This window comes from Cebidichthys violaceus, unplaced genomic scaffold (assembly GCF_023349555.1).
Source record: "Cebidichthys violaceus isolate CVI_PGR_0920_01 unplaced genomic scaffold, fCebVio1.0.p SCAF_98, whole genome shotgun sequence".
NCBI lineage: Eukaryota > Metazoa > Chordata > Actinopteri > Perciformes > Stichaeidae > Cebidichthys > Cebidichthys violaceus.
Window position 1 is genome coordinate 216,855 of NW_027176984.1, and position 17,405 is coordinate 234,259.

At 48.7% G+C, this 17,405-nt stretch overlaps 3 protein-coding genes across 6 annotated transcripts in view; 1 reads left to right on the top strand and 2 right to left on the bottom strand.

Annotated features, from left to right (window-relative positions):
• hsf2bp (heat shock transcription factor 2 binding protein) overlaps positions 1-3,861 on the bottom strand; it is a 7,208-nt gene extending 3,347 nt beyond the window's left edge. The window contains exons 1-8 of the mRNA XM_068704646.1: positions 3,523-3,861; positions 3,320-3,420; positions 2,815-2,950; positions 2,152-2,255; positions 1,874-2,023; positions 1,587-1,731; positions 1,301-1,418; positions 743-846 (exon numbers count right to left, since the gene is read on the bottom strand). Of these exons, the coding sequence (XP_068560747.1) occupies positions 743-846; positions 1,301-1,418; positions 1,587-1,731; positions 1,874-2,023; positions 2,152-2,255; positions 2,815-2,950; positions 3,320-3,388 (826 nt within the window). The 5' untranslated portion in view covers positions 3,389-3,420; positions 3,523-3,861. The remainder of the gene's footprint in view (positions 1-742; positions 847-1,300; positions 1,419-1,586; positions 1,732-1,873; positions 2,024-2,151; positions 2,256-2,814; positions 2,951-3,319; positions 3,421-3,522) is intronic.
• Positions 3,742-10,381, top strand: LOC137868114 (ankyrin repeat domain-containing protein 10-like). Of its 2 annotated transcripts, XM_068704644.1 has the most exons (6): positions 3,742-3,972; positions 5,121-5,273; positions 5,702-5,793; positions 7,025-7,194; positions 7,702-7,773; positions 7,861-10,381. In XM_068704644.1, the coding sequence occupies exons 1-6, from the start codon at positions 3,775-3,777 to the stop codon at positions 8,226-8,228; spliced, it is 1,053 nt and encodes a 350-aa protein (XP_068560745.1). In that variant the 5' UTR covers positions 3,742-3,774; the 3' UTR covers positions 8,229-10,381. The 2 variants fall into 2 exon arrangements, with proteins under 2 accessions (XP_068560745.1, XP_068560744.1); XM_068704643.1 differs by having other exon boundaries at positions 7,702-10,381.
• On the bottom strand, positions 10,365-16,724 carry LOC137868112 (serine/arginine repetitive matrix protein 1-like). 3 transcript variants are annotated; one of them, XM_068704642.1, is made up of 11 exons: positions 16,485-16,724; positions 15,803-15,849; positions 15,634-15,715; positions 15,256-15,352; positions 15,028-15,123; positions 13,014-14,129; positions 12,706-12,838; positions 12,343-12,428; positions 12,118-12,261; positions 11,905-12,007; positions 10,365-11,062 (listed from the first exon to the last, which is right to left on the bottom strand). In XM_068704642.1, the coding sequence occupies exons 1-11, from the start codon at positions 16,506-16,508 to the stop codon at positions 10,678-10,680; spliced, it is 2,313 nt and encodes a 770-aa protein (XP_068560743.1). In that variant the 5' UTR covers positions 16,509-16,724; the 3' UTR covers positions 10,365-10,677. The 3 variants fall into 3 exon arrangements, with proteins under 3 accessions (XP_068560743.1, XP_068560742.1, XP_068560741.1); XM_068704641.1 differs by having other exon boundaries at positions 15,028-15,114; positions 15,547-15,715; XM_068704640.1 differs by having other exon boundaries at positions 15,547-15,715.
• Between the last annotated feature and the right edge of the window lie 681 nt (positions 16,725-17,405).

Here is a 17,405-nt window from a genome sequence, read left to right on the forward strand (position 1 = left end):
TCTACTGTCTACCTGTCTACTGTCTACCTACCTGTCTGTCTGTCTACTGTCTACTGTCTACCTACCTGTCTACTGTCTACCTGTCTACTGTCTACTGTCTACCTACCTGTCTACTGTCTACCTACCTGTCTACCTTCCTGTCTACTGTCTACCTACCTGTCTACTGTCTACCTGTCTACTGTCTACTGTCTACCTACCTGTCTACTGTCTACCTACCTGTCTACTGTCTACCTTCCTGTCTACTGTCTACCTGTCTACTGTCTACCTACCTGTCTACCTGCCTGCACGTATTCTGCCCAGTCACTCTTTGCTTGTTATGGAGTCTTAACAGCTGTGAGTACTGAGAATAACCATGTTGGTTATTATTCATGGTCATAATGATCATTTTGGGGGCGTGTCTTTTGGAGTTTGACGGACTGTCACTGTTGAAGACTTTGAGTCTTTCTTTCTAGATGTAGTGCTGCTAGCTTCAATCATTGGAATAGACTTTTTAGGTTGGATCACTTTAAAATCTTAAACTCTTCATAGTTTTTCAAGAACACCAACCCTAGCTTTAGGTTGCTATAGTAACTTACAAAAGTGTAGAGTCTGAGATTCTGAATAAAGTTTAGCAGACACATACTGTTAGAATAGACAGTTAATGACTGATTGAAGCCTCATTATGCTCATAAATGTGTGTGTGTGTGTGTGTGTGTGTGTGTGTGTGTGTGTGTGTGTGTGTGTGTGTGTGTGGTCTCCTTACCATCCAGCAGGGTCCAGATGAGGGGCAGGAGTCCTGGGTTCTCGCTGATGCACTTCAGTCCTTTAACACTGATGCTGACGTTATACAGAGCCATCAGCATCAACCTGCAGCAAACACAAGTACAGCACTGACACCTACTGCCCAAAATCTACAAGCCACACCTCTACAACCGACCACCATGTGATGTATTCAGGGGCAAGTCCTCCTCCTGTGTAAAAGAGTGCTGGTGTATGTGTCCTACATGGACATAAGCCTCCCCCACGGGTCTGTAACGATCACATGGTGTTCTACACGCAAAGCGTCCATTGAGCCCGTCCAACAAAGCTTTCAATGTCTGTTGTCATATTTTAGGAGGAAAGGATTTGAATGATTCAGAAGAAAGCTCAGCTTGTGTGTACGGAGCTTCTGATGTTTTATGGATGTAGGCAGCTTTATGTTACTGATAAAGTCTAAATGTCTCTACTTCAGGCCGTGTCCATGTTCATTCTGCGCTGGAGGTCCTCAGCAGCAATGAGACTACCAGAGCTCTGTGGTGGACTCCAGCACAGCTTCACGTACACTTTCAGTTTGGGGAAGACACCGGGCGTCATCAGCTCCAGAAGCCTCACCAGAGTGTCCAGGAGGACACGGGCCGAGCAGGACAGGAAGTCCCGGCCACAGGACACTGCTGCTACGTCTGATTGATGGGAAAGAAAGAGTTTATGTTGTATTCAGGTCCTGCAGGAAGAATGGACACCACTGACTTTACGTCTGTTTGATACGGTCACAATGGCACGGCTGCAGTTTTACGCCTCAGCTGTAAACATTTTCACCGAGGTCCGTGGATCATCTTCAATGAACTCACTCGTAATGGTTCCAGCCAGAGCCAGCACAAACTGGTGCTCCTGGGAGTTCTGGTCCTCAGTCTGAGTTTTGGCCTCCTCATCCAGGGACCTGACGAAGCTCTCCAGAGTCTGAGCAGCTACAAGCAGGAAGGACTGCAGCTTCCCCTGCGCACACACACACACACACACACACACACACACACACACACACACACACACACACACACACAATACAGCTCCAGCCATCAGATGTCAGACATCCACAGTGGAAATCTGAGAGACAGACAGAGACAGACGGACGACTCACATCAGCCAGCCAGCGTGAGACCGTGTCCTCACTGGCAGAGCAGCTCCACAGCAGACTGCAGGCTGCTGATCCCAGACCAGAGCAGAAGTCCGCCTGCTGCTGCAGCTCTGCTCCGCTCTGCCACAGCTGCTCACGCAACAGCAGCTTCTCCTACACACCCACACACCCACACACCCACACACACACACACACACACACACACACACACACAGCAGGGAGTCATGCTACTACAGCACAGTGGACGAGTAAAGGCAGGAAGCTCACGGACATGATGCTACCTCTCTCTCTTTCTGACACTCAGTCTGCACAGCATCCAACCGGGACTGAAGGTGCTGACACTCCTGTCGCAACTGGTCCTGTTCCTGTGCAAGCTGCTCCTTCACTACACAGACACACACACACACACACACACACACACACACACACACACACACACACACACACACACAGTCTGTAGGTCTGTGGTTTCCAGTGAACCAGGTCCAGTGATTATCTATATGCTCTAAAGGAACGGTACCTGTACTCGCTCTACATTCTAGAGATGATGGTAGAGAGTGAGTTGGACAGGTAGCTCCCTCTGTGTGTGTGTGTGTGTGTGTGTGTAGTCCGTCCTCTTCCAGGTCTCCATGTGTGGCTCAGCTCTGTCTTCTGTGTATGACTCTGTCCCACAGATTGTCTAAAGGGTAACTTTAGTACACATCTACTACACGTCTGTCCGTCCTGTGGGGGGTCCTGATCTCAGGACAGACTGTAAAGCATGAAGCATGATGTCATCCATCGGGGGTGGGCCTCTGTTGGATCAGCAGTGTTAAAGCTCTTACTCTCAGTCAGGACTCAGAAGAGCACCTCTAACACACACACACACACACACACACACACACACACACACACACACACACCGTACTAAAGTCCTGTCCTCAAGGTTCGTTCATGAAGCGTACTTGTCTGAGCCGTTCGAGCTTTATGCAGCGTTTCAATCAGGTCTCCATTCAGGACTCTGGGCAGGAAGTCCCTCAGCTGCATGACTTCTGTGGTTAACTTCTCCAGATCACTCTTCCTCACTCGGACAAACCCGTCCTGAAGGAGAGGAGATCAACCTCAATGCATTTTAAAAAGGTCTGATAGTAATGATAATAACACACTGATCCACACACAAGAGTGACAACAATGTCACTGTCTGGTCCACAGTTTACACTTCAGTTCAACACTGACCAGACGCTGCACTTCATTCTCCATGCCTCACATTCTATTCATAGAGTTCAGCTGGTTGAGTTTAATACAGCACACAGTACAGACACTGATTTGGGGACATATGGAGCCCTCCTTCATTCGTTCTTGTTCAGGGGGCTGTTAGTTCACCTGTTAGTCCAGGACCGGGGGACTGGACTGTGCTAGAACGTCAGCTTGTACCCACAGACTGGTTCCTGCTGAGTCATGTTATCCTACCTGCTTCCTTGCTTTCATCTTTCCGCCATGACTCAGAGCCAGCCTTTTCCCGCCCAACGGCGCGGCCATTTTTGAGGTGGTGTGTTGGTTGTCTTCTTCTGCTGTAGCATGAATACAGAGTTTAGCACCTCGGTGTAGTCACACCAGCATCCTAACACGATTTAAAGCCGACATTAAGACAGAAGTTAAAACATGTTCCTTACTTGAGAGGATCACTTCAAAGTTCCCCTCCGACCTCTAGGCGGCTCACCGGTTTTCACCCCGAACCGTCTGCAAGACCCAAATGAAAAGCCTCACGTGTGCTTGTGGCTCCCAGGGTTGATCCCCGTCCCGCCGCCAGATTCCAGTCCGGGTTTTGTGACTCTCCAGGCTGAAGAGGCGCTTATCTCCTCTTCCTTTGTGTTTGAACCGTTTGGGTCTGAGGGACCGGGACTCTGGACAGAACCGTCTCACTGATGTCGCAGGGACCAGGACTCGATGTGTCCACTGAGGAGCTGTTTATCAACCGGTTTCCCGTCCACCGCGCATGTCGGGATGGAGATGTCGGAGCTTTGGGCTCTCTGATCCAGCAGCTCTCAAACCGGTCTCATCTGACCGCGGAGGACTCGAGCTACGGATGGACCCCCTTACACTGGGCTGCTCACTATGGACAGGTAGGTCACCTCGAGACCGGTAGCTACAGGTTGGTGAAACATTTAGGTGGTCTTTTAATTAAGGGTCTTAGTCAAACATGAGCCCTGCTCATCTTAGTAGTTCATGTTAGTTACGGTTAGTTCATGTTAGTTACGGTTAGTTTATGTTAGTGACGGTTAGTTCATGTTAGTCACGGTTAGTTCATGTTAGTCACGGTTAGTTTATGTTAGTGACAGTTAGTTCATGTTAGTCACGGTTAGTTCATGTTAGTGACGGTTAGTTCATGTTAGTGACGGTTAGTTTATGTTAGTGACGGTTAGTTCATGTTAGTGACGGTTAGTTCATGTTAGTCACGGTTAGTTCATGTTAGTCACGGTTAGTTTATGTTAGTGACAGTTAGTTCATGTTAGTCACGGTTAGTTCATGTTAGTGACGGTTAGTTCATGTTAGTGACGGTTAGTTTATGTTAGTGACAGTTAGTTCATGTTAGTGACGGTTAGTTCATGTTAGTCACGGTTAGTTTATGTTAGTGACGGTTAGTTTATGTTAGTGACGGTTAGTTCATGTTAGTCACGGTTAGTTTATGTTAGTGACAGTTAGTTCATGTTAGTCACGGTTAGTTCATGTTAGTGACGGTTAGTTCATGTTAGAGACGGTTAGTTTATGTTAGTGACGGTTAGTTCATGTTAGTCACGGTTAGTTCATGTAACTACCGGTCATTGTTCTCACGTGAACCGGGTCTATAGATTCATATGTCGTGAGTGAAGCCCGCCGTTTTTCTTCTCTCACTGCTGTCGTTTTACAGTTGTGTCTGATTGTAACTGTACAATAAAGTTTTCATAGTTGAAAAAATTTCAATAAATAACGTCACGGGCTGCAGCATTTCCATTGGTTCCCGTAGAGCCAATGGCTGTTCAGGCTTAAAACACAGCTCCAGGGCTCCTACAGACTTACCTGAGATCTGGATCACTCTGAAGGATCAGAGTCCTCAGGAAGAACAGGTTCTGACCCCCCTGAAGAGGACCTATGAGTGAGAGGACCTTACTGATGTGGACCCGTCTCCACTTCTCTCCCTAGATGGTACCACAGGCCTCCTGTTCCTCTGGTAGTCTGTGCTGGTCTCAGTGGTCTCATCCTAGGCCTGTGTTCTGTGTTTCCTGGCCCACAGCTGGAGTGTGTGGTGCGCCTGGTCCAGATGGGCTGTGAGGTGAACACGGTGACCAGCCGCTTCAACCAGACGCCGGCGCACACGGCGGCGTTTGGAGGACATCCTCACTGCGTGGTGTGGCTGACTCAGGCTGGAGCGGACGTCAACAGCCAGGTGATGTCATGCTGTCATCTCATGTCATATTCTGTATATATATATATGTATATATATATATATATATATATACATATATATATATATATATGTATATATATATATATATATATATACATATATATATATATATGTATATATATATATATATATACATATATACATAATATTTATTATGATTTCATTTATTTAGAACTTCACACCAAGATTATACAAACATGTTATATACATTTTAAGATTCTACATTTTATATACATTTTAAGATTATACATCTTATATACATTTTAAGGTTCTACATCTCATATACATTTTAAGATCCAGGTCTCTGCAGCGTGCTACACGTACTGAAACATTACATTGTGTTTGTAATAGCTTTGTTATTACCGTTCTTAAAAGAACAACCCCAGAGTGTGGCTTTGTGTCTTCAGGACGTCGTCGGTGAGGCTCCCCTCCACAAGGCGGCCCGCTCGGGCAGCTTGGAGTGTGTCCAGGTGCTGCTGCTAGCAGGAGCTAACCCACAGTGAGTACTGCAGCTGTGCAGCAGCCACGCCTCACATCCTGCTGGTTCTGTTCACATACAGTAGCTGGTTCTGCATAGTTACATCAGAAATGTAGAGAACAGTCCAAAGCATGTCTTTACTTCATGAGCTCAGGTATCGTAGAGGCTGCTCCTGTTTTCTGTTATTAAATATCAGTTTATTGCTGACGTCTATCAGCTGATTAGAAGAGAACCGGTTTACTTCTAGTCCTCTACATTACTTAAAGCATTCTTCATGTAGCTCGTTTTACCTACGTAGCTTCAACCACTAAACAACATGAAGATTTAGTCTGGGTCCCTCACTGCCCACGTTCCCATGTGCACGTTTTATGAATATTCATATGTCCTGCAGCTCAATGTGGGATGAAGAGCAGTGACAGTATCTAACATGTTGGAAGTGATCCTCGTATAGAAAGTGACAGCTCTGATGAAGTCCCAGTCCCAGCAGTAGAGTCCACTAGAGACCAGCAGGTGGACTGAGTGGAGCATTGAGCAGCTGGGTGGTGGAGACCAAACACAGAGCTAGACTTCCTTTCATTATGAACATGGCTCTAAATGAATGCCAACGGTGTGTACATAATATAAACCAGATCAAATGAATGAGCTGATCTCAGGTCTGTCTGCTACCCCCAACACGTCCAACGCCCAATGAAAGCCCAGACCCTGACCCTGTTTGTGTTGAGTCCAATGAAATGCTTCTGTTAACAGCTCCTTGACTCAATGATGGAGTCTCACATGGAACTGTTTGAACAACGTCCATTAAACAAAGGTCCACTTACTGGCTTCTCCTGAGCTTTCATCAGTATCTCAGCGTCTTCATCAGTTAGTGGAGCTGGAGACGTCCTCTTGTCTAGAACAGTGGATTCATGGAGTGAACTAACTAACTCCATCCACTGCTTAAAGCATGATACGGCTGAGGCTTCATGCTCAGATCAGTCTGGACCATCTCAGTGGGGTCCCTGTGGGGTCTCAGAAGGTTTCTGGAGGTCTCAGAAGGTCACTGGAGGTCTCTGACGGTTTCTAGAGGTCTCTGAGGGTCTCAGAAGGTCTCTGGAGGTCTCAGAGGGTCTCAGAAGGTCTCTGGGGGTCTCTAGAGGTCTCTGGGGGTCTCTAGAGGTCTCTGAGGGTCTCAGATGGGGTGTCAGCCTGTTGAGATGAAACACTGAAGTTGACCAGGATGTAGTCGGTCTCACCCGCTCCTCTTGTGGTCCAGTCTAAGGAACGCCAGCGGACAGACGGCAGCGGACCTGGCCCTCCTTCACGGCTTCCTCGACTGTTTCAGCTTCATCTCCAAAACCAAGAAGCACCTGCTGAACGGGACCAGGAAGAGGCTGCTGACGGCCGAGCAGCTCGGCCACATGAAGAGAGCCAGGGGAGCGGACGGTAAGACCTTCTCATTACACTCCACACTGTGAGAGTACAACAAGTACCACGTAGTAAAAGTACTGCAGTCAAATGTCTACCTCAAGAGAGAAACAGAGGCCTTCTGAGAACAACGGACCTGAAGTTACTCAACGTCTGTTCAAGGTTCTGATGTGAAGCTGCAGATCAATAATGCTTCATATTTCATTTACTACATTTTGTGAAATGTAACCAGTAACATATATCTGTCAGGTAAATGTACTACAGTGTTTTCCAAAGAAGTACAAGTACACAATAAGAAGTCTACAGTGGAGTTGTCTGGGAGTCTTTTAGAAGTTCCTTCAGACTAAATGAGGTGGAGTAGGATGTTGCTATGGAAACATAAATACATCTGCAGGTCGTTTCTGGAGCTGTTTGTATGAGCAACAGTACAGTCCTGAACACCGCCCTGCTGTATTTAGGTAGAAGGTAGTTAGCAGTTCAAGTCTTAACAAGTGAAGACATGGACATGAGCAGACATGTTTCCAGGTGTGTGGGAGCAGAGTGGAGGTGAGGATCTGGAGAGCATGACCGTGGAGTCTCCACAGGAACACAACTCAGGTGGGACTGCAGCTCTTCTGATCAAACTAAGCTCACTCAAGGAATTAGTGCAATGTAACACGAGCGTCTGTCTTTGTCTGTCCAAAGCCAAAGCCGTCCCCGTCGACCTCCGTCACACTCTGCCTCATGATGACCAGGAGGACCCGGACTCGCCCAACAGCCTCTCGGGGTCCTCCCCTCCAGCCAATGGGCAGGCCGCAGCAGCGCCCGCTCGGCGTTCTTCTGCTGACTCGTGCGGTTCCCTGCATCTGACCGGCAGTCCCAGCAGCTGCGTGTCACACCGCCCGGTCTGGAGGGGACCGACCGGAGCCGACTGCAGGGACTTCCTGCATTACGGACACTACCACGGCTTCGGAGACACGGCGGAGGAGCTGAGCGACTACGGCGGCGGCATCCACGAGCACAGACACAAGCAGGCTGTGGCAGGAAGCGTCCACCTGTACCAGGACTCATGAAGACAGAGGACGGCTCTCTGACACGCTTTAAGGAACAAGTAGCTGCTTCCAAACCCAGAGCCCCTGCTCCAGACATCCAGGTCACGTTCACCCAATGAAAGAACGCTGACCCAGAGCTAACCCAGTGCTGACCCAGAGCTAACTGACTGCTAACCCAGTGCTAACTGACTGCTAACCCAGAGCTAACCCAGTGCTGACCCAGTGCTAACTCACTGCTAACCCACTGCTAACCCACTGCTAACCCAGTGCTGACCCAGTGCAAACTCACTGCTAACCCAGAGCTAACTCAATGCTAACCCAGTGCTGACCCAGTGCTAACCCAGTGCTAACTCACTGCTAACCCAGAGCTAACCCAGTGCTGACCCAGTGCTAACCCAGTGCTAACTCACTGCTAACCCAGAGCTAACCCAGTGCTGACCCAGTGCTAACCCAGAGCTAACTCACTGCTAACCCAGAGCTAACCCAGTGCTGACCCAGTGCTAACCCAGAGCTAACTCACTGCTAACTCAGTGCTAACCCAGAGCTAACCCAGTGCCAGACTGCTTCAACTGGAGATTAGAAAGACAAATGTAAAGCGTAGTAGTTTAGGAGCAGTTAGAATGACTGCAGTACATACAGTAGCAGTGTAGTCTGCACCCTTGCCCCCGGGCTAGTGTCTCACGGTCCCGTCCTCATAGTGGGGTTAGTGCCTCACGGTCCCGTCCTCATAGCGGGGTTAGTGTCTCACGGTCCCGTCCTCATAGTGGGGTTAGTGTCTCACGGTCCCGTCCTCATAGTGGGCTTAGTGCCTCACGGTCCCGTCCTCATAGTGGGCTTAGTGTCTCACGGTCCCGTCCTCATAGTGGGGTTAGTGTCTCACGGTCCCGTCCTCATAGTGGGCTTAGTGCCTCACGGTCCCGTCCTCATAGTGGGCTTAGTGTCTCACGGTCCCGTCCTCATAGTGGGCTTAGTGTCTCACGGTCCCGTCCTCATAGTGGGCTTAGTGCCTCACGGTCCCGTCCTCATAGTGGGGTTAGTGTCTCACGGTCCCGTCCTCATAGTGGGGTTAGTGTCTCACGGTCCCGTCCTCATAGTGGGCTTAGTGCCTCACGGTCCCGTCCTCATAGTGGGTTAGTGTCTCACGGTCCCGTCCTCATAGTGGGCTTAGTGCCTCACGGTCCCGTCCTCATAGTGGGCTTAGTGTCTCACGGTCCCGTCCTCATAGTGGGCTTAGTGTCTCACGGTCCCGTCCTCATAGTGGGCTTAGTGCCTCACGGTCCCGTCCTCATAGTGGGGTTAGTGTCTCACGGTCCCGTCCTCATAGTGGGGTTAGTGTCTCACGGTCCCGTCCTCATAGTGGGCTTAGTGCCTCACGGTCCCGTCCTCATAGTGGGTTAGTGTCTCACGGTCCCGTCCTCATAGTGGGGTTAGTGTCTCACGGTCCCGTCCTCATAGTGGGGTTAGTGTCTCACGGTCCCGTCCTCATAGTGGGCTTAGTGTCTCACGGTCCCGTCCTCATAGTGGGGTTAGTGTCTCACGGTCCCGTCCTCATAGTGGGGTTAGTGTCTCACGGTCCCGTCCTCATAGTGGGGTTAGTGTCTCACTGTCCCGTCCTCATAGTGACTAGCTTGCAAACATTAATTCCAACATTTTTCACTTTTGATAGATCTGGGCAGTTTCACCTGCTTTGTGCTAAGCTAGGCTAAACACGACCCAGAGCTAGTGTGTGTGTGTGTGTGTGTGTGTGTGTGTGTGTGTGTGTGTGTGTGTGTGTGTGTGTGTGTGTGTGTGTGTGTGTGAGTGAGTGAGTGAGTGTGAGTGGTCCTGGAGACTGGTGTGGGTGCTCTCTGCTCCTTTAAGCGTGGATGCGGTGGCTTCTGTTCATCTCCTCCATGTGTCTCTAGACGTGGACCATAGAGACACATGTCTTCTGTCCCTGCTGTTTGCACTATGAGGAGTGTTGATGACACGCCTTGATCTACCAAAGGGAACATGTTCATGTTGTTTTAGAGCAGATGAATGGGTTAATTCAGAGCTGTAGTCCTTTTATACTCTGTGTGATGAACATGTAGACAGCGTGCTTCTTTTGTATTTTATACTGCTGCTGTTCTCATATTAAAACAGGTTTTACACTTTCATAAACATGACTCTTTGATCTTTTCATTGAAAAACACTTTTTTAATCAATCCATCATTTATTCACATACCCAGCGTGTCCACGACTCATTGGAATTAAAGAATTTGGATTTAATCAAACACTCAGCAGTTTATTTCGAGGACATTATATAAAACAAAGGTCGTAAGGCGACGTGACAGGTTATTCAGCTCATGAAGACATGCTGGACGAGCAGCTGCGTCTCCACTGAGGGACTAAACCCTGTCCACTAACGAAAACATTACAAAACACTTCACTGACGTGTGAAAGATGACTCGAGATCATGAAACATACGACCACATGTTGGATAAAAACTTCAGCTCCCCAGGTCCAGCTGCATGGTCTTCTGCAGACTGGCTATGCTCGCGTCCAGAGCGGCCAGGCCGTCTCTGAACGAGACCTCGTCTCTGGTGTCGAAGCTGGACCCCGACTCGGTGCTCCAATCAGAACACAGCGACTCCACGTCGCAGCGGGACAGACGGCTGCGCTCCTCCACACGGGACTGGACTCCATCTGAACCATGGGACGGGTCCTTGTCCCCTCTCTGAGGTCCAACAGCAGGATGAGATGATGTGTCTCTCAGTGTCTTTCCTTCACACACAGGCTGACCCAGAGACATCAGGAACTGGCTGATGCGGTCTGTGGGGGGCTCTGCTGGATCTGGTCTGTGCTGGTTACAATGTTGTTCACACTGAAGGATGCTGAAGCAGACAGAGGAGACGTCACGGTGACTCTCTCTTAATGATGTGCTACATGGAACAAGGAGTTCCTTCACAACCTATTACTACTACTATTATTATTACTACTATTATTATTATTATTACTACGATTATTATTATTACTACGATTATTATTACTACTATTATTATTATTACTACTATTATTATTATTACTACTACGATTATTATTACTACTATTATTATTATTACTACGATTATTATTACTATTATTATTATTACTACTACGATTACTATTACTATTATTACTACTATTATTATTATTATTATTATTATTACTACTACTACTACAATTATTACTATTATTACTATTATTATTATTACTACTACAATTATTACTATTATTATTATTACTACTACGATTATTATTACTATTATTATTATTATTACTACTACGATTCTTTTTACTATTATTACTACTATTATTATTACTACTACGATTATTATTACTATTATTATTACTATCATTACTATTACTATCATTCTTACTATTATTATTATGATTATATTACTATCATTATTGCTACTACTACTACTACTACTACTACTACTACTATTATTATTGTTACTATTATAATATTATTATTACTATTATTACTACTATTATTATTACTATTATTATCATCATCATCATCATCATCATCATCATCATCATCATCATCATCATTATTATATACTTACTTTTTCTGCTCTACTCAAAACTTCAGCACTCTCCTCTGGAGAGACACAGACGGACAGAGACACAGACGGACAGAGACAAACGCACACACACACACACACACACACACACACACACACACACCTACCTGTTCAGGTTTCCTATGTCTTCCAGTCTTTGCTGGGCGAGTGAAGCCAACTCACTCTTCTCTCGCTCACTGTCCAGCAACCTGCTTCTGGTGGCCTCCAAGTCTACACACACACACACACACACACACACACTATAGACAGTATAGAATGATCCAGATGTGTGACTGGTCTACAGCTGGCTCAGAGTGAGACTGATGGTCTTAGATGTGGACCTGTTTGGAGGAGAGCATTCTCAGCCTCTCTAGCTGTCAGCCGGCTCCGTGTGTCCTCTAGGGCGTTCCGTAGTCCTGCGAGGTCCTCCTGGAGGTCCTGCAGCCGTGACTGAGCAGTACTGAGCTCCTCCTGCAGAGTCCACACTGTGGAGACACACAGGACTCAAACTAGTCCCGTCCCTTTAGTCCTGACGGAGGACTTCAGTGAGAACAACCGAACTGTACCTTCTGGGTTACAGAGCATCTCCAGGTTCTGATGAGTCTCTGCTGTCCCCCTCTGCTTCAACTGCTGGTTCAGAGTCCTCACACGCCTGGGACACACACACACACACACACACACACACACACACACACACACACACACAATATATAAATATATGTACCTTCACAATGTTGGTGATTCTACTACACTTCTGAACCCTCTTCCTGACACCTCCTCCATTTTCCCTGTTAAAGGGTTTGTGGGAGTTCTTCCTAAACGAGGTCTCAGGACAGGGGGGTCGTCTGCTGTACGGATTGTGAAGCCCCCTGACTTGGCCCACTGGTGTGGATGCAGACATCAGCTGGTGAGGGTCTCTGTTCAGGTACCTGCGGAGCTGAGAGTTCTGCATGTGAAGGGACGGCAGCTGTGGTTCAGTCCAGATGTTTGAACCACCAGCATCCATCAGTGGTGAAGACACCGTCTGCTCCAGATGACTGAGCAGCCTCTCTGCTACACTGCCTACACACACACACACACACACACACACACACACACACACACACACACACACACACACACACACACACAGCGTGAGAGAACATACTACTCTGTATAGAGTGTGTGATGTCCTGAAGAGGACACCTGAGACAATGACTGTGTCCATACATTGTGCACTGACAGACAGATAGGTTACCTTGTCCAGCGATCAGAGCCTTGAGTTCTCCAAGCAGACACTGAACTGTCTTCACTTTCCTGTCTGTCTCCGCGCTGCAGTCCTGAGGGACATCATCAACCTGTCCAAGCTCTAGCTGCATGTTGGACATCTTCATGGTCCACGTCGGTCTGACAGCTGAGCTTTGGACATCGACGTCTCTCACAGGAACAGACTCCTCCTCTTCCCTATCACACTCTGCCTCACAGTATGAGATGGAGATGGAGGTCTGGGGTGGATGGGTGGAGGTCTGTTTCTCAGGTGGATGGGTGGAGGTCTGTTTCTCAGGTGGATAGGTGGAGGTCTGTTTCTCAGGTGGATGGGTGGGGGTCTGTTTCTCAGGTGGATAGGTGGAGGTCTGTTTCTCAGGTGGATGGGTGGGGGTCTGGGGTGGATAGGTGGAGGTCTGTTTCTCAGGTGGATGGGTGGGGGTCTGGGGTGGATGGGTGGAGGTCTGTTTCTCAGGTGGATAGGTGGAGGTCTGTTTCTCAGGTGGATGGGTGGGGGTCTGGGGTGGATAGGTGGAGGTCTGTTTCTCAGGTGGATGGGTGGGGGTCTGGGATGGATGGGTGGAGGTCTGGGGTGGATGGGTGGAGGTCTGTTTCTCAGGTGGATAGGTGGAGGTCTGTTTCTCAGGTGGATGGGTGGGGGTCTGGGGTGGATGGGTGGAGGTCTGTTTCTCAGGTGGATAGGTGGAGGTCTGTTTCTCAGGTGGATGGGTGGGGGTCTGGGGTGGATAGGTGGAGGTCTGTTTCTCAGGTGGATGGGTGGGGGTCTGGGATGGATGGGTGGAGGTCTGGGGTGGATGGGTGGAGGTCTGTTTCTCAGGTGGATGGGTGGGGGTCTGGGGTGGATAGGTGGAGGTCTGTTTCTCAGGTGGATGGGTGGGGGTCTGGGGTGGATGGGTGGAGGTCTGTTTCTCAGGTGGATGGATGGAGGTCTGTTTCTCAGGTGGATGGATGGAGGTCTGTTTCTCAGGTGGATAAGTGGAGGTCTGTTTCTCAGGTGGATGGGTGGGGGTCTGGGGTGGATGGGTGGAGGTCTTCACAGCAGGATGGCGAGTTGTGGAACCTGGTCCAGGCTGCCGCCCCCTCTGGTCTGGAGGATGAAGGGAACAGGTATCAACAGAAGGTGGAAAAGAGGACTGAGACATTTGAGCTGTAACTTCCTGTAAGATGAGACTGCGTCTGCAGAGACTGCGTCTGCAGCCATCTTTGACTCGAGCCTATTACTAAACCTAAACTAAACTAAACTAAACTAGAACTCATTTGAAAGCCTGCGTCTCATTAGTTAGAGTGTACCGGGCCCCAGCTCAGAGTTCTTATCAAGTGTAGTCCTTGAAAGAGATGAAGTCATTGTTGTAGATGTCTTTGTTCTCTTGTTTCTGCACCATCTGTATTTAATATCATGTCTCAATGTAGTCTGAACACAGCTCTACTGTGAGGACGCAGCAGGTTCTCTGGGTGGGTTAGTCTTTTAGTGTCCTTTAGCTCACGGCTTCACTGAAGCTCAGTGGACGGTACCGACGACGTTGTGCTGTTAATCCCCCTCTGGAGAACCCTGCTGTCCTGAGCCGTACACACCCCACCCTGATGTGATGGTTCCAGTCAGGATGATTCACAGTGATCGTAGAGACAGCACTGCTGACAGCACTTCCTAAAGCATCAGACAAAGGACTGGTCTCTGTACTGGTCTCTGTACTGGTCTCTGTACTGGTCTTAGTGCTACAGTCAACACCATTGAGCATCACATCCTGGTACAGAGACTGCAATGCTCCAGGATTCAGCTTCACATTTCCAGAGAGCTGCTGTCCTCTGAACCGGGCCAGAGACTCCGGTACCATGAAGTCGCTGCAGCCATGACCGACCAGTGCGTCATTTACTACTGGACCAACACAACGAGTGTTGTAGAGAGACACACACACACACACACACACACACACACACACACACACACAGACAGACAGACAGACACACACACACACACACACACACACCTGTCTTTGCGTTCCTGATGGTTTTCTTCCAGAGTGAGCTACATGGTGTCGATCTAGCTGCTCCACCCTTCACTGCTCTGAGGAGGCCTGGCAGGGCTCACACACACACACACACACACACACACACACACACACACACACACACACACACACACACACTCTATTACTATGAATCATTCAGACAGGTGTCATGTCTTCAGGAGAATGGATGATGATGATGTTGGTTACCTCTCTGGGAGTCGGCCTTGAACTCTGCCTTTTCTGCCTGAAGGATGTCAGTGAGCAAGGCAGCACACCGGTCCAGACCCTCATGGAGAGAAGAGACCTGAGGGGACACAACACCTCATCACGAGGAGTCCACATGACGTCTTCATCTTATTCATGTACTTCATTATGTATTTCATAATCATGATTGTGTCAAACGCCAGGTGTGTGTGTGTGTGTGTGTGTGTGTGTGTGTGTGTGTGTGTGTGTGTGTGTGTGTGTGTGTGTGTGTGTACATGTTGTATTGGGGCGGACCTCTTCAGATGACATCATACAGATGACATCATCTCCCATCTGGAGTCTTTGGGTCTTCATCATCATCATCATCATCATCATCATTACCTGCTCTTCAGAGTCTGTGGATGTGGAGTACAGAGAGTAGGCTGGTCCGGGGCAGGCTGCTGGTCCTGGATCTGGAGTCCCCCTATCACCACAGGGAGAGGAGCCCGGTGTGAGAGTGGGGCGGTGCAGTGTCTCCAGTAGTACGGGGACTAAAGGCCAGAGGACTCACCGTCTCCTGGACCGCTGTCCTCCTGTCAGCCTCCCTGATGTCACCACCTGCAGGTCACAGGCAGCACGTCAGCACTGCTCCACCCGGTCTACCCACAGTACTGGTCTACAGCAGACCCTGGAGCTGAGGCAGGAGTACTTCTGAAAGCCTTGAGCAGTGTGGAACTTATATATTACGCTGCTGATGTGGACCATTATTCATTTCTAAGACAGCCTCCGTGGACATATTCTGTTGATACACACTGCACTAAACTACAGCCCTGCTCTTTAATAAAGCTACAGCTGGGACCCCATCAAAGCGACGTCACGGTGACGTAACCCACGTCTCCCGTGTAGATGTGTCCACGCAGACAGCAGCAGTCACAGTCAAGCTAACGGTACAGAACCAGAGCCGTGGACACGCAGCTAGCTAGCTTTAGCTTCAGGTTGTGGATGTTTGACTTGAGGCGGTCTTACCCAGAGACTGGGACCAGGAGACCGTGGTCTTACTCAGAGACTGGGACCCGGACACCGTGGTCTTACTTAGAGACTGGGACCAGAGACCGTGGTCTTACTCAGAGACTGGGACCCGGAGACCGTGGTCTTACTTAGACTGGGACCAGAGACCGTGGTCTTACTCAGAGACTGGGACCAGGAGACCGTGGTCTTACTCAGAGACTGGGACCCGGAGTCCGTGGTCTTACCTTGCTTCTGGCGGTTCCTTTCATGCTGAACTAGCGCAGCTGTTGCTGTTGTGTTTACGACGGTTTCCTTCACGCGCGGCTACATTTCATTTCTGCAGCTTCCGGTGGTTTGAAACGGACAACAGGAAGCTGACCAATCAAAATGACTGTGGAAGCGATGGGCGGGACTTCATAATGGGAATACAAGTACTCCTTGTATTTGTACTCCAGTATATAGTAGCCTATTGAGTACAGGAGTACTTCGTTCCACTCACTAGCTTCCTGTCCCTACAGCAAAGGCTCATGGGTATTGTAGTATGTAGGACCAGTTCCCCCTCACATCCAGACATCTTCTGGCCTGGAGACAACAGAGGACACACCAGCATGTCCTCCAGCAGTAGCACATGAACATCAACACACTACAGCATGACAGCACTGTGAGCTTATAAGCTGTTTGATACTCTAACACTTATGAGCAGGATGATTTAGAGGTGAAAACCAGTACAACAGTGTCGGTCCACACAGTGAGAGGACATGATCAGAGAGTTCTGTCACAACCACTACCAAGCCGCTCATTCAGGTCCATCTTATCAAAACATGTTCCAACAGCTGATCCCTGTGGACCATTTATTTAGATGAAGTAGAAGGACCAGGACCGGTCAGCCAAGAGCACCAGCGTCGGTGCTCGTCTCATGAAGGACAATGAACCGTCTTCTATGTTCACCCTGGTGACAGACTGACAGCTGATCAGCTGTCAGTCTGTAGAGACTAATAATGGAAATGACCAAACATGTTGTGCAGTGTTTCTGCTCCTTGACTTTACTTGTATCCATAACAGATTAAAAAAGACATCGTTTTAATAACTGAAAGTTGATCAGAGCTTTGACCTGCTTAGTCAGGTTTACTTTGCAAAGGATTGTGGGTAAGAATAGCCAGGAGACC